The 16,285-nt window shown below is 44.1% G+C and overlaps 1 protein-coding gene and 1 pseudogene across 3 annotated transcripts in view; both read right to left on the reverse strand.

The window, feature by feature from the left end:
* Nucleotides 1-1,675: 1,675 nt before the first annotated feature.
* LOC134617016 (cadherin-12-like) overlaps nt 1,676-16,285 on the reverse strand; it is a 66,942-nt gene continuing 52,332 nt past the window's right edge. The window contains exons 15-16 of one of the 3 annotated variants that reach the window (XR_010091492.1): nt 4,456-4,607; nt 1,676-1,833 (exon numbers count right to left, since the gene is read on the reverse strand). Coding sequence is in view for 2 of the 3 variants with exons in the window: in XM_063462160.1 (XP_063318230.1) it covers nt 4,574-4,607 (34 nt within the window). In the remaining variant the exon portion in view is untranslated. Of the gene's footprint in view, nt 1,834-4,428; nt 4,608-16,285 lie in introns of those variants that run through there. The other 2 variants (XM_063462161.1, XM_063462160.1) reach the window with 2 other exon arrangements.
* LOC134617800 (5S ribosomal RNA) lies at nt 5,305-5,424 on the reverse strand (annotated as a pseudogene).

Below are 16,285 nucleotides of genomic sequence, written 5' to 3' on the forward strand. Positions count from 1 at the left end.
ATCACTGAATCCAACACTTTGCATTGATCTAAGGTTTAGATGGGGCTACCTGGCCATGACAACTCATTTCTGCGTACTGGACAGATGAATGAAGGGAAACGTGAATGAAAGTCACTGGGTTACAGAGCACGACTACAGACCAATGACCCTCTGCAGTCATTGGTCCAATGACTCTGCAGGAAGTTGGTGACCTCGGCACATATCCGTTGATCCCGCTCTGTGATTTAACATGGCCTACCACTTTGTGGCTAAGTTGCTTTGGTCCTAATTACTTCCACATTTGTTGGACAGGTGGCATCTTATCACGATACTGCACTGAAAATCTCAGAGTTCCTGTGAGAGCCACTCTTTTATATTCTTGTATATTTTCACCTTATAGTGTATTTCCACTAGGGTGGAGACTTCTGTGGTTTGTGGTCACAGCACCTAGTCCTCCTGGGGGACCACTTTGGACTTTACCTTTCACAGCTGATCTGGTTCCTTCAGCCCATGCTACTGTTCTGTTGTTTAGTGTTCCTTTCTGATCCACTGGTGTTGCCACATCTATCTGCTGTCTTCTGTTCCCTCTCAGCCACTGCTACGTTGGGTTGGTTGTCCAGCAGCTGCTTTTCTGTCTTGAATGCAGATTGTAACTCAAATAGATTGTCTATTGTGAGGTGCTAAAACAGAAAAGCATTGTACATTGTGTTTGAGCCACCAATAATAAGCCAGCCAGTCTGACCAGTGTATATTCGGTTCTTATCCAGACACAATGCAAAATTGTGTAATCATTTTGCATTGTGTGCATTGTGCAATTTTGCATTGTTGAGTTTTTGGACCAGTTACAAAAAGTATAACAAGCTCAATTCTTCTCTCTTGTCTTGATACTTTTTCTTATAATGAGCTGTGGAGAGGAAGGAGGTGCATTCCAGAACAGACTCATTTAAATGTAAAACGACACCATTATACAAACATGTGCTCCCACTAATTTGATGTATCCAGAACTTTACTGTGTATTTGTGTTGTGATGAAGACTAACAGTAAGCATTAGTGATCATAGTGCCATGAGGTGAAAGTCCTTTCACTGTCATGTTGCTCAGGGACCACAAGTGAACTGTTTCTTGGCATCAACACATTGAGAAGTGTTTGTATGTGAAATACAAAGACTACATCATGAGGCTTTCCTGACCTCACTGGTGTAGTTTTTTTATCTTCTCACATGTTTTGGTGCTAAAGATGAGGTTTGTGGATTTTCCCATAATAAGGTCAATAATCATGCGTGGTATAATGAGCACATAGCGCACAATAGTGTTGGTGAGGTGAGAAGTATTTATATATGAGTATGAATATTTTTACTTCATGTAAATGATAATATCACAACATTAACCAGTGTGAGGCTATGAGAGCTTAACTGAAGCCAGTTTAAGTAACCTTTAATAACCCAGTACTCTGCAGTAACCTCTGGAGTCCAGGCAGAAGTAGCTGAAAGCAGAGTCACCCACTAATCTGAATCTGAAGTAAGACAGAGGTGGTGTGTTGTTGGGTTTTTTTTTTTGCCGTCCCGTTTGTTTCTTTAACCATCAGAATTATTGTCTGAAAGATGCCCAACGGATTTACTTTACCAAGTGGATCATCACGTACTGGTCCGTTTGGTTGACCTTTGTTATTATTATGTATTTTATTTTATTTTCAGTTATTACAGATGGGACAGACATGATTGGGGGATAGGACAGGGAGAAAGAAAGAAAGAAAGAAAGAAAGAAAGAAAGAAAGAAAGAAAGAAAGGGGAAGAAAAACAGAGGGACAGCGAGAGAGGGAGCTTCAAAAAAAGAAGAAAAAAATCTCCTGGATCACCTGTTGAGAGAAGAAAAAAAGAGTAAACAAGCATAAAAGAGAGCAACATAATAAGCACAGCACCATCACATTAATCTAACTAAGTGTAAATAACAGTAAATACTAAATATTGAATATTATTGTGCAGCACGCAGGACCAACAGCGCACAATGTGCTTTGAGGTAGCAGCCAAGAAAGGTGTAGTTTGTGTCTGTGAACACCTGTGTGTACACCCGTGTGTACACCTGTGTGGATCAGCATGCTTGTATTCAAAAGGTTTCTCCATGTAACCATCTGCTAGTGGGTGTAGGGAGCCATAGCCCCATCCCCCAGGGCATGAAGTAGGCATGGAGGAGATAGGCCTCCACACCTGGGGGGGGGGGGGCTGAGATGTTCCCAGAGAGGTGGAGTCTAAGACCCGACCTGACATATAGACACAGACGAACAGGCGCACGCAGACACAAACGTGCATTCCCAACCTGCACACATATACAAATACTCAGCACTCACCCAACATGGAGACAGACACAAACAAACACTGTACACACACTCACACTCCCCAAACATACTCTATACCCCAGGTCCAGGTACCCTCGCCCTCTGAGGAGGAAACTGCACCCAGACCCAGGAGATGTTACCCTTTCCCCCGGGGTGGAGACAGGCAGACCGTCCCTGGTCCCGCAATAGCAGGGAGGCCCAGCATCCCAGACCGGACGGCCAACTCCTCCTCCGCGCCCTCCGCCCCAATGGCGAACAGAGAACGGGGGTTTGTGACCACCCCATACCTCCCTCTGCCTGCTCATATGAGGTGTTGCTGCATGTTGTTCTAAAGTGCATTTAAAACACAGGAGGGCATGGTGCTGCTGCCAGAGAGCAGCAGGTGTCAGCACGTCCCCTCCCGAAAACCCCCAAAGTCTACATGCATTTAAAATTGAGGGGTGGGCACCGGCCACAGAGGTGAGGTTGAATACACAGACCGTCCTCTGGGCGCTGTGTATTTTTACTTCATGTAAATGATAATGTCACAACATTAACCAGTGTGAGGCTATGAGAGCTTAACTGAAGCCAGTTTAAGTAACCTTTAATAACCCAGTACTCTGCAGTAACCTCTGGAGTCCAGGCAGAAGTAGCTGAAAGCAGAGTCACCCACTAATCTGAATCTGAAGTAAGACAGAGGTGGTGTGTTGTTGACAGTAACACAACAACTGAAACGTCAAGCCCAGCTGCTTCTCACGTGTGTGTGAGTTATCTGTTAAAGTGTGGAGACAATAATATAATTATTCTCTGGTGAACTCATGAAGTTGCTGAAAAGCAACTTCTATAAATCTCATGCTTTACTTTACTTTAAACTTTCACTGTTGGTCTAAAGTTAGGGTCATTTTTATTTTGTTTCCAGTGTAGCAGTAATGGAGAAACCTCAGTATACCTCAAGAAAGTAATTGTAATCCAGTCCCTTTGAATGTGCTCTTTTAAAGAGCTGTATGTTGATGTGTTTTTAAAATAGTCTCTTGCAGCCATTCTTCAGACGAGTATCTGACATTTGCTTCTTTTTCACCCATTTTCAGCCCAGTCCTTGCACCTTGTAAAATCTAACTACAACTACAGTGCAGTCAGAGGTTTGCCTGTCCCATTTGGTTCTTTAGCCGTCAGAACTGTTGTCTGAAGACCAACATGATACCCAATGGATTTACTTTACCAAGTGGATCATCACGGCCTTGCCGTATTGGTCCATTTGATCGACCTTTGTTGTTATTATTTATTTTATTTTATTTTCAGTTGTTACAGACGGGACAGACATGACAGGGGGATAGGAAAGGGAGAAAGAAAGATGAAGGAAAAGCATGAAGCAGGCATGGAGGAGATCCAGGCCCCAGACATCCCAGCCCCAGAGTGCGAGAGCCCAAGGAGGACCACCGGAGGGGCAAAAAGAAGAATTAAAGGAATTGGTTACCTTGGTTTGAATTTATTTTGGATTTTCTCAGAACCACACAAGGTCAAAATGATACATGCAGACTCAGATATATCCATCCCGACTAATTTGTGGATACATATCTCTTAGCAACTTGCACCTCGACTAACTGCTTTTGGCAGCCATCAACTACCTAACTCTTCTTGGTAAAATTGGTATAATTCATTTAAATTGGTTGATTTTCAAATTAAGGTTGGGGACTGAAGCCTGTTAACCTGCTTTATCTATTCCAAACCCAGTCGTCAGTGTGATTCCTGTTGGAACACCCAGGTATGTCCAGGTTTTATCAAAAGATTAAACCACCTGAAAATAATCAAATAACACTGAAACTCATAAAAAATAAACAATTTCAAATAATAAAAAAGTAAATTGTAATGAGAAACCCAGTGAAACTAAACTAAAAAGAAAACCCTAACAATGAAAGCTAATTAGACAATACAAAACTATCATAACTATGATATCATAACTCAGTGATAGCAATATATTTATTTAAAAGCTAGGAACTTTAAAAATACCATGAAACATATTCATACCTGAGTCATACTCTTGCTTCACTCTCCTTAGTATATAAGCATGCTCCCCACGCTGCCATAGACCTACTAATACTGAGATCCATGATACTTTCAATGACCACATTAATGTCACAATGCAGCTTCATACCAGCTTACTCTCACCTCCATGTTTATTCCTTGGTCAGGTCCGTGCTGGAACCACTCAGCTGTGCAGAATGATGCTGGCCACCCCCACTGCACCAGTGTTTCAGCTCTGATGGTCTTGTTGCATCTCATCGAATTACTTTTTATTACCTGAACTTATGTTCAGGCAGCTCCAGGTTGAGCAAAATTGCAAAAGACAAAAACAAAATCACACAGTGAGTCCTTGGGCTTAGTGACAGTTAACTATTTCAATAAACAAATAACACAAATATTTTTTACTTTTTCAAATGATTAATAGCTCGAACTTATGAGTATTAATTAGTGCACCTTATTACACAGGTTCGAAGGAATTTAATCTACACAACAAAATGCCAGATGCACAAAGATGCCCCTGAGACAATCCAGCAAATAACAGCAGGGTGCAAGATGCTAGCAGGCAGGACATGGAACACCATAACCAAGTAGCCAACATAGTATACAGGAACATCTGTGCTGAGTATGGCCTTGAAGTCCTGAGGTCAAACAGGACACGTGGGACAGATCCTGTGGGACTTCTAGATCCAGAAAGACAAACTAGTGATGGCTGACCAACCAGACATAGTAGTGATGCACAAGCAGAGGAAGACGGCTCTAGTGATAACAAATAAATGGACTGATTCTTATATAGCGCTTCTCTACTCTCCCAGAGTAAAGGTATACAACTTGCCTCCTTCACCCACTCATACAAGCACTTCCTTCTATACTTAAGTGCAATCTAAGCATTCACACTCCGATGGATGCATCGCAGACTGGGGAAGCCAAGGATTGAACCGCCAACCTTCCAGTCAGTAGCTGATCTGCTCTACCACCACAGCCACAGGCACCCCAAGCTTACGGCATCTGGTATTCCGAGGAAGTCTCCCATCCAAGTACTAACCAAGCCCCAACCCTGCTTAGCTTCTGCGATCAGACGAGATCGTGCGTGCTAAGGGTGGTATGGCAGTAAGCCAAGCCAAGTGACAGCAACATCAGGAAAAAGGGCTGAAAGGGGAGCTTGAGAAGCTGGTAGTGAGCAAAAAAGTGGATTTGTTGCTGACTACCAACTTCTCGGCTTTACATGCATTATCTCCTCCTGCTGGCACTGCAACTTCTGCATGCAGTGGTGCATATTCTGCAGGCGTGTCCATTTCACGCCTTGGAGAGGCAACGCGTGAAATGAACACACTGAACTGGCATGTCTATTACACACTGTGCCGTGATATCAGGTTGTATTAGTACAATTATGTCACCTACATGTGACTCACACATGCTGGAATGTGCATTACTTCAGCAAAGGCGTTTAGATAATTGCTATCTTGGAAAATGATGAAGTGTGAGATTACAAACAAGTTCTGGTTCATGACTGTGACAGTCTTACTGAGGTGGGAAGAGTTCATGTGTAAAACAGCAACAGGCTGACATCGTCAGTATTGTCTCCTGGACGTCTATGCAGTAGCGGTTTTAGATACGGGCGACACGGGCGGTTGCCCGGGGCGGCATCGTGGTGGGGGGCGGCATCACGGGCATCGGCAAAAAAAAAAAAATGCTCGTACTCATGCTGCCAGCGCATATTGAGGATGGTATAGGCACCGATCGGTTTTCTATCGCCCATTTGCTGGGAGTAAGGGCGCCCTCCGTTTGCGAGGTGCGCCTGCTGCTTGCGGCACAGGGAGGAGAGGGCGGGGCGGCGGGGGATTCTCTGGCTGGCTGGAGCAGCGTCTAATAACCAACTCGCAAAATAAAACAAAATAAAACAAACCAACAACACGAAAACAGCAGACATCATGATACAGACTTATAATTTGCACCGATGTTTGTTCGAAATTCTATACGCGAAAAGTGAGCGCGAGAGCCCTCGGTGCGTCTGCTCGCTGCTGAAGTCAAAGTAAACTTTATTGTCATCTCCGCTACATACAGTCCAGTATATAGAGAGACGAGACGACGAGGCTCCAGTTACAGCAGTGCAAGTAAACAAACAATAAATATAAGAAGAGTAAGAAAATAAATATACACTTTAGGACCAGGGGTAAAGGGATCAATAACAATTTAAAACGTATATTTTATATTTTGTTGATTTAAAGTCTCACACACAACCCGTTTTTAAAGTTTAAAAAAAGAGAAAAGAAGAGGAGGAGTGTAGCGACTTCCACAGTCGCTAGAGGCCGGGGACTGAGCCTGCCTATTTGCCTGACGCGCTGTCAACTGTACGCAATAATGCGAGAGGTGGAATTGCTTGCTTGTTTATTAAAGTGCTTGAAAAGTTTACAGAGCAATGTGATCGGCTCGCGATTCAAACTCTTAAAACATCACAGACCAGAGGGTGTGTTCGCCCAGGGCGCCAAACAGGCTAGGACCGCCACTGCGTCTATGTTAGATAGATGGACGTGCAGTTCTCACACACGTAACACTTTGAATAAGTCAAACCCTCTAGGATCGAGAAGTTCTAATAAGCTTTCATTAGAGATCACATTTTAAGTGACTGCACAATTAAGATTTTAGCATAATGAGTCATAAGATCTGAGAAGATTCCAAGATTTCTCATTAAAATTTATAGTAAATACAAAATATCAAGGTGGGATTTTGTAGTCTATCATACTGACACAAGAATCAAATAAAGTGAATATAATATCAGATATTTAGATTGAACTGAATAAAGACAAAAACACAGTTTTTTTGATATTTGCATAGACAGTAAAAACAGATTATGATAGAAAATGTAGCAGGCTGAAAGCTAAATGTGAGCCTTGTTAGTGTTGTGCCTTTCAGGACACATGGACTTGGAACGCCATCAAGTGGTGAGTGCAGTCTGGTTCAGTCCTAACTGAAAATCAGTGTTTTACTTTTCTCATTCATACATTGGATACTGCTGCTTCCAATGCACTTCTATTACAAGATTTCAACTGTGAGAAAAAATGGAAGGTGTGTGTATAAAAAACTAAAACAAAAATCAAAACCAAACACAGAATTATTTCTTGAATTGAACTTAGAATAACAGTGCCTCTGACCTTACTATTTCAGCCACGATTGAGCTTTTCATACTGTATTTGTGATCCAGGAATTTGGTGATGTCTGAGTATATGGAGACAATGATTATTATTTTCTCACTGATCTATTTAAAACTAGGATGGGATAAGAAAGAGAGAGAAGACAAAGATGAATCATGAAGCAGAAGAAGGAATAAGAAAATCATAGATAGGAGGAAGTGATGAGGAACAGAGGTCAGTTGAGGCACGAGGACAATCAAAGACCACATTAAAAAAATAAAATAAAAATCAGTTCCACTTAAAACCAATCGCCTTTTCCTCCCTCTAATAACCTGAATGGATCAACCACGTGCCTCACATTCTCTGCACACCTAAACGTTTAAGAACCATGTTAGAGCTCTTTCACCCCAGAAGTAGCTCTAACACACTGGTGCGCAAGAGGCTGGTGGTGGGGGGAATCACCGAATTCAAAAAGTCTAAATTTTCACTAATACAGTTTGATGTGGCTGTTAAATACATGTGTATATAGCACCCTCTGGTGTTCAGTAAAAAATATTGCAGTAAACTGACTGCCACTGTTGAAGTGGCCTCCAGCATTCACTGAAAGGCTCTTGCTGCAAAGAGAATAACTGTCAGTCTGAAACATGTTTTGGACAACACTGTAAAAATAGTTAACTTTGTGAACTCCTGCTTATTTGCTGCGTTGTGCAGTGAGATGGGCAGCGAGCATGAGACTTTATTACTCCACACAGAGGTTTGCTGGCTATCAAGGACAAAGTGCTGACCCGTTTCTTTGAGCTGAGGGATGAACTTAAAGTTTGCTTCAGTAACCATCCCTTTTTGATTAAGAGTGTGCTTTCAAAGAAAGTGTGCTGTGATTACAGTGACACCTAACTGTTCAGAGCTGAGGTGCCCACGTCCTTACTAATGCTCCATTTTGGTACTTGACTAGACATCAGTCCACACTGAAAAACTCCTCAGAGACTGACGATGCTACGAGATTCTCTTTCACCCCCGAAACACCTCAGGTCTGCAACTGACTCTCTCTGACATCCTCCTTCCTCATTTTGGAGCCTTCTTTTTGAGAGAGTTATAAAGGAATATTAGAAAAAAATATTTGGAAATAATGTGGTATCAATATACACAACAGCTAGGTTAGGCTGCAGCATGCTTACAGCTCCCAGACTCTCTCTAGGCTGATTTGAATAGATGCCCAATCAGGGGATAATTGGATGGACAGCAAGATGTTAACCAGATGACAGCCACCTCACACATTTCCTCGTCTCCTCCAAACCAACAACCAGCCTGTGTGAGATTTCGAATCCAAAATTCTTAAATGAAGAATAAGAAGAAGTGATGGGTAGATGATGGCTCATGGAGTGTATGTCACATTCCCCACGCTCTGTTCACGCCGTCTTGGTGTTGCTCATCAACAACATCAGCAGGATTTAAAAACAAAATCACACTGGATAAGTGTGCAGAGAGACTTCTGTCTGGACACCAAAGGAGAGATAAATGTTCATGTTTCGAGAATCAGCTGATGTGAAGTGCTCACTGAATGAAAGTGCATATTTCATTCAGTATATCTAAACAGCAGCTGCATGCACGCTTGTGCAGACTACCTTAGTCCAAGCCTGTGGATGGACATGGATGGGTAAGGATTTGGCAGTTTGCAAAGGGACAGACAAAACTGTCTCCTTATTTTGGCTGTTTTTGTTTGTCTCAGAGTAATATCCACACTCTGGGGTGAGTTTCACTGAGTATTTATTAAAAACTGATTTTAGATAAATGATAGCATCAAAGTCTAAAAGTTGGAGTATCTGTGCAAGAAAGCTTAGGCCATTTCTACACTGCATAGAGTTGCAATTTAAATGACAGTTGCCTCTTAAACAACTGCAGCCCACACGTCTGCAGGCAGCAGCATAATGGATCTGCTGTTTTATTGTGACTGCAGCACTTTCAAGTTTTGTTTTCAAGTTTCTCTACTTTGCTAACCTTCGTCTAATAATGAGCACATAGAAGTGGCTTTGGTGGCTGTGGTTCTGACTTTATTTAGGCGCACGATTTAACATTTCATAAAACAATGAAACAAATTAATACGAGTTAATAACACATTTACCTTCCAGTCTGGATTTTTAGCTTACAGCTCACACATATGAACTCATTAGCACTAACCCACTGAGATACATCTGGAGTTAGATTCAAAGTAACATTTAGCTCTTTTTATACAATAAATCACCAATCTGGAACATAAAAAAGCATTAAATGGAAAAACATTATTGCTCATTGACGTATGACACTTGAAAGTAACACAAATGGTCTTTTTATAGTAGCTAAAACAAAACCCCACTCTAAACCTGTATGGGTCCTTACTGACCAGTTAAGAGGTTTACTTATATTCACTTTTGCAACCTATTTGCCAGCTTGTCCAAACTAAGGTGAATTCAAAGATGAACCAAACCAAGTTCCACTGGGAGAATGGTTGAAAGCTGAGACTTAAGAGAAGACAGAAGACAGACCCTTGGATGATGTGGAAGCATATAAATACTACCGATGTGAACAAGTTTGGTTTTATCATTCTGATAATTCTTACACGGTTCTAGTGTCCGTCACATTTAAAAATGTATATTTCAGGCATCTGACGCCTCCTGGGCACCTCCTTATTGAGGTTTCCAGGTGTGTCCCACAGGGAAGAGCCAGGAAACGCTGGAGAGATCATTGTTCTCAGCTGATCTGGGAACACCCTGGTGTTCCCCTGGACACGCTAGAAGAAGTTGCTGGAGAGAGGGAGGTCTGGGCTTCTCTGCTGGGGCTGCTGCCCCAGTGACAAGGCCCCAGATAAGTGGAAGAAACTGGATGGTTGAATATTATGTACACATACACACACATCACCAATTTTTTAACTAAATATATTTCTCAAGGTGCCGTTGACTTGAAATTCTCACCAGATTGCAGCAACAACCCATCCAGTCCACACATGCAGAGAAATGAAACCACAGATGTAATAATGAGAAAATGACATGGAAAAAAAACTACTTACTTACTGAAATGTAACAACAAGCCTCTGTTGAGATCACAGCTTCAAGACACCTTTTGTATGAAAACGTCAGCAGCACCTTTAGAAATACATTTAACTAGAAAATTGACAAGTGACATGTTCAATTAAAGCTGCAAGCAGCGTTATGAGGGCCCTCGCACCCCGGCGCGTCGAGCCACGCCCAACACCTAAAACCAGCACGTCCGATCTGATGTCACATTGATGGAATTCATGCATTTAACCACCAGCTAACATTTCATCTCATTCAATCATGATTATAGTCGTCCCACTAGGTGGCGCTCTAACCATAACTGACAAATGGCATAACAAACATTTCCGAGCTCGAATCTCATCATAACTGCGACCTTTGGGCGAGATTGGACATTGTGTTTTTGAGTGATAGCAGATTACTGCTTTTTGGCGAGTGATTGAAACTCCACGTGCCGCCACGACCACCCCGTTTCCCTGAACGTAAAAAGCTTTGCAATTTAACATCACAAAGGTCTTTAGATTCCACACACAGGAGATCGCGGCAATCTGATGAAATCCCTTGGAGGAGTTCGTCAAAGAACGAGGCCTGAAAAGAGGGGAAAATGTCGCCAAAATTACACATCCATTTTAAAATAGCTGACTTCCTGTTGGATTTGGGATATTGCTCCAAGAGACTTTTTTGTACATCTTGATATCTCCCATAAGCTTACCAGGTTTCAGACTCATACATAAAACACAGAGCAGGGGCTGTTGTTTTGAAATTTTGTAGGGGGCGCTGTGGAGCCATTTTGCGCTATTCAAGGAAATTGATCACATAACAAAAAAGCCCTCATCACATTGGAGGTGTGCGCCAAATTTCAAGACTTCTTAAACTTTCCAAGCCCCTCAAAATCCACTTCATCTCTCATGGTGAACCGCGTTGCCACCAGGGTGCGCCGTTCAGTTTAAAGTCACAATTTTCTCACTGAAGCATCACGAGGGACTGATGTTAATATTTACCGCTTTTGAGGTGGCCACGATGAACCTGTGAAAATCAGTACAACAAAGTGAAATACATGACATTTCCTGTTGCCGCTAGGTGGCGCTCTATGTATTCTTGACAATGGGCACATCAATCTGTTCAGGGCGGGTCTAACATCATGCCTGTAAAGTCTGGTACTGATCAGAATCAGAATCAGAATCAGAATCGTGTTTATTGGCCAAGTATATGTGCAGACAAATACAAGGAATTTGGTTCCGGTAGATGGTGGCTCTCAAGCACAGCAATGTAAAAACACACACACACACACACACACACACACACACACACACACACACACACACACCTATATGTACATTACGCATGCATACACATACATACACAAAGCTGTGTAAACCAACTATAAATAACTAAACTTATGTACATAAAATACAGAAATGAAATGAGGTGGAATGAATACTACAGAATGTACATAAGGTGCAGTTGCAGTCTGGCAGTGGGAAGCAGTGTGACAGGTCAACTGTTTAGGAGGGAGATGGCGAGGGGAAAGAAAGTGTTCCTGTGTCGGGTGGTCTTGGTCTGCAGGCTTCTGTACCGTCTGCCAGAGGCCAGCAGGTCAAAAAGTCTGTGTCCAGGGTGTGAGGGGTCTGTGACGATTTTCCCTGCCCGTTTCCTGGTTCTTGAGAGGTACAGATCCTGGATGGAGGGCAGGGGGGCACCGATGATCCTTTCTGCTGCCCGTACAGTCCGCTGCAGTCTGCTCCTGTCCTGTTTAGTGGCTGCACCATACCAGACTGTGATGGAGGAGCACAGGACAGACTCAATGACTGCAGGGTAGAACTGGATCAGCAGCTCCTGTGGAAGACTGTACTTCCCCAGTTGTCTTAGGAAGTACATCCTCTGCTGGGTCTTTTTGAGGATGGAGTTGATGTTGGGTACCCAGGAACTTGAAGATCTCCACAGTCGACACAGGGCTGTCTGATATGATGAGGGGGGGCAGAGTTGGGGGGTGTCTCCTGAAGTCCACTGTCATCGCTACAGTTTTAAGAGTGTTCAGCTCCAGATTGTGCTGACTGCACCAGAGTACCAGCCGCTCAACTTCCTGCCGGTATGCAGACTCATCACCATCCTGAATGAGGCCAATGACGGTGGTGTCATCTGCAAACTTTAGGAGTTTAATAGCCGAGTTCTTGGAGGTGCAGTCATTAGTGTAGAGGGAGAACAGTAGTGGTGAGAGGACACATCCTTGAGGGGCACCAGTACTGAGGGACCGAGTTTCAGAGGTGATCTCCCCCAGCCTCACTTGTTGCTTTCTGTCTGTCAGGAAGCTGGTGATCCACTGACAGGTAGCTGGAGACACGCTGAGCTGGGAGAGTTTGGAAGAGAGAAGTTCAGGCACGATGGTGTTAAAAGCCGAACTAAAGTCCACAAACAGGATCCTGGCATAAGTTCCCGGGCGGTCGAGGTGTTGCAGGATGTAATGCAGCCCCATATTCACTGCATCATCCACCGACCTGTTTGCCCGGTAGGCAAACTGCAGAGGGTCCAGCTGGTGGCCTGTAATGTCCTTCAGATGGGCTAACACCAGTCGTTCGAAGGATTTCATGACCACAGACGTCAAGGCGATAGGTCTGTAGTTGTTCAGTCCTGTGATGGTAGGTTTCTTGGGAACAGGGATGATGGTGGAGCGTTTGAAGCAGGATGGAACTTCACACAGCTCCAGGGATCTGTTGAAGATGTGAGTGAAGATGGGAGCCAGCTGTTCAGCACAGGTCTTGAGGCAGGAGGGTGAAACACCGTCTGGTCCGGGGGCTTTCCTGGGCTTCTGTTTCTGAAATAGTCGGCTCACATCCTCAGTGTGTATTCTGAGTTCCAGGGAGGAGGAAAGGGGGGTGGGAGGTGTGATGGAGGTCGTTGAGTCTGGATTGGAGAGGGTGGTGGCGGTCGTTGGGTCTGGATTGGGGAGGGTGGGGGTTGTCGTTGAGACTGGATTGGGGAGGGGGAGGGTGAAGGGGGGAGAAGTGGAAGGTGTGTTGGGGGTCATTGTCTGAAGCAGTGTCTCTGGGGAGGGGAGGATGAGGCGTGGGAGTCTGTCCGTCTCAAACCTGCAGTAGAATGTATTTAGCTCGTTGGCCAGGTCTTTGTTTGCTTCAACAGTGGGTGGGGGGCGTCTGTAGCTGGTGATTTCCTGCAGGCCCCTCCACACTGACGCAGGGTCGTTGGCTGAGAGCCGTTCTTCCAGCTTCTGGGAGTAGATCCTTTTAGCTGCTTTGATCTCCTTGGTCAGTGTGTTCCTGGCTTGCTTGTACAGGGCCCTGTCACCACTTCTGTAGGCGTCCTCCTTAGCTTTACGAAGATGTTGGAGTTTAGGAGTGAACCATGGTTTATTGTTGTTGTATGTGCAAAAGGTCTTTGTTGGCACACACACGTCTTCACAAAAACTGATGTATGATGTCACAGTGTCCGTGAGCTCATCCAGGTTATCAGATGCAGCTTCAAAAACAGTCCAATCAGTGCAGTCAAAACAGTCCTGTAGTTCCTGCTTTGCTGCGTTAGTCCACTTCTTCACAGTTTTGACTACAGGTTTGGCACGTTTGAGTTTTTGCCTATAAACTGGAATAAGATGGACCATGCAGTGATCAGAATGTCCCAAAGCTGCCCGGGGCACAGAGCGATAGGCATCTTTTAGAGTGGTGTAGCAGTGATCCAGTATGATGTTGTCCCTGGTGGGGCAGTCTATATGCTGTCTGTATTTAGGGAGTTCGTGGTTGAGGTTTGCTCTGTTAAAATCCCCAAGGATAATTGTAAAGGAGTCCGGGAATTTCCTCTCCAGGGTGGTGATCTGGTCAGCCAGCTCGCACAGTGCGTTGTTCGCGTTGGCCTGAGGAGGGATGTAAACTCCGACCAGCATGAAGGAAGAAAACTCCCGCAGTGAATAAAACGGTTTACAATTGATGAAAAGACTTTCCAAGTGTGGGCTGCAGTGTTTCTGTAACACTGTGACATCAGTACACCAACCTTCATTAATGTAGAAGCAGACTCCACCACCCTTTGTTTTCCCTGAGAGCTCCGTTTCGCGGTCCGCCCGGTGAAGTTGGAAGCCCGGCAGATTTAAGACAGCGTCTGGGACACGCTCACTGAGCCAGGTTTCAGTGAAGCAGAGGGCAGCAGAGCGTGCAAAGTCCTTGTTAGTCCGGTTTAAGAGCAGTAATTCGTCGACTTTGTTTGGAAGAGAGCGGAGATTCGCGAGGTGAATGGAGGGGAGTGCCGTGCGGAATCCTCGCCGACGTAGTTTCACCAGTGCACCAGCGTGGGTCCCCCGTCTGCGTCTCCTCCAGGAGCCACAGAGAGCTGCTGCGCCTCCAACTAAAATCTCCAAAAAACTTTCCGGGTTTGTGAAAAATGGATAAGAACTATAGTGAGACGACTGCCTGATGTTTAGCAGTTCATCTCTGGAGAAAGTGATGTGGTCTGAGTGACCAAAAGCGCAGAAAATAAACAAAAACAAGAAAAGTGCGAGAGAGCGCAGTACCGAGGCTGCCATCCGCGGCGCCATCTTGAAGTTATATATCAGACTGAATTTCATTGAGTTATACTCATTTGTTTCTTCATGGCGAGACATCAATGTTCGCCATGCTGCTGGGGTCACACCCTTTTGCGAAAAGTCACAGTTTTCACTGTAACCCAAGACCAACTCCTTTCCTGGAGAAATTTGAGGCTGCAGATGTCACCCATCACAATACTGTACCCCAAAGTGTAAAACATGACATTTCCTGTTCCCACTAGGTGGCGCTGTCCCTGGTGTCAAATATGGCAGTTGAAATATGTTCAGGGGTGGAGCCTTATCATATGTGTGCTCTTTGGTCCAGATCGGACAATGTATGACAGAATGAGAGGCAATAAGATTTTCATGGCGAGTCATCGAAATTCGCCGTGGCGCCACCGCTTCACCGTATTGCGAAAACTCAAAAGCTCCGCAATTTAACATGGCCCAAGTGTGTAGTTGACACTGACCAAAGATGAAGCTTATACAACCAAATCCCAAAGAGGAGTTCGAAAAAGTTCGAGGCATGGAAATGGCAAAATTAGAGCCAAAATGTCACCTTCACCTCTAAATTGCAGACTTCCTGTTGGGTTTGCATCAATGGTCCCACTGACTTTTTTGTTCGTCTAGGCATGATACACATGTGTGCCAGATTTCATATATGTAGCTCAAACGATGTGTTCGTAGGGCTGCATTTAACAACGCATAGGGCGACCCCGGCACCACTCCGTGGTTATATTGACTGCACTCCAGATAAGAACCCGCTACACTCTTTTCTTATTCACTCACACGCTCTCCTTTGACATGTGTTTGACCTAGTAATATCAATATGATGTCATAGCAGATATAACACCGTCACCCTCCGTTATTGTGTTAATTAGAATGTTTCCGTTTCTTTTTCTTTTTTTTGTTGTCACTCACAGTTAATGTGGTTTCTTTCTTTCTTTTTTCTTCCACTGCTGTGATCACCTACCTCCCCACTCACCTACAAACAACACCCTCTATTTCTGCATATTCACACACCACGATCACGCAAACACATGCGCTCAACGGCAGCACATCTACAACAACCTCACACAGCGCACAGACTTACAGGACACATAAGCAAGCCACGGGTCTTCATATTAGTGAATATTCACACACATAGTCAGACTTATGGATTCTCTCACCACAATTTTTTCCTCTCTTTCTATTCACAAACAAGTGATGTTTCCACATTCTCTTCACCTGTCTAAAGGAAACACCCAGCATATATCGTTAGACATACACACACAATTATGGGCACACTGAGGTTT

The sequence above is a fragment of the Pelmatolapia mariae genome, linkage group LG18 (genome assembly GCF_036321145.2).
Source record: "Pelmatolapia mariae isolate MD_Pm_ZW linkage group LG18, Pm_UMD_F_2, whole genome shotgun sequence".
In the NCBI taxonomy this organism is placed as follows: Eukaryota; Metazoa; Chordata; class Actinopteri; order Cichliformes; family Cichlidae; genus Pelmatolapia; species Pelmatolapia mariae.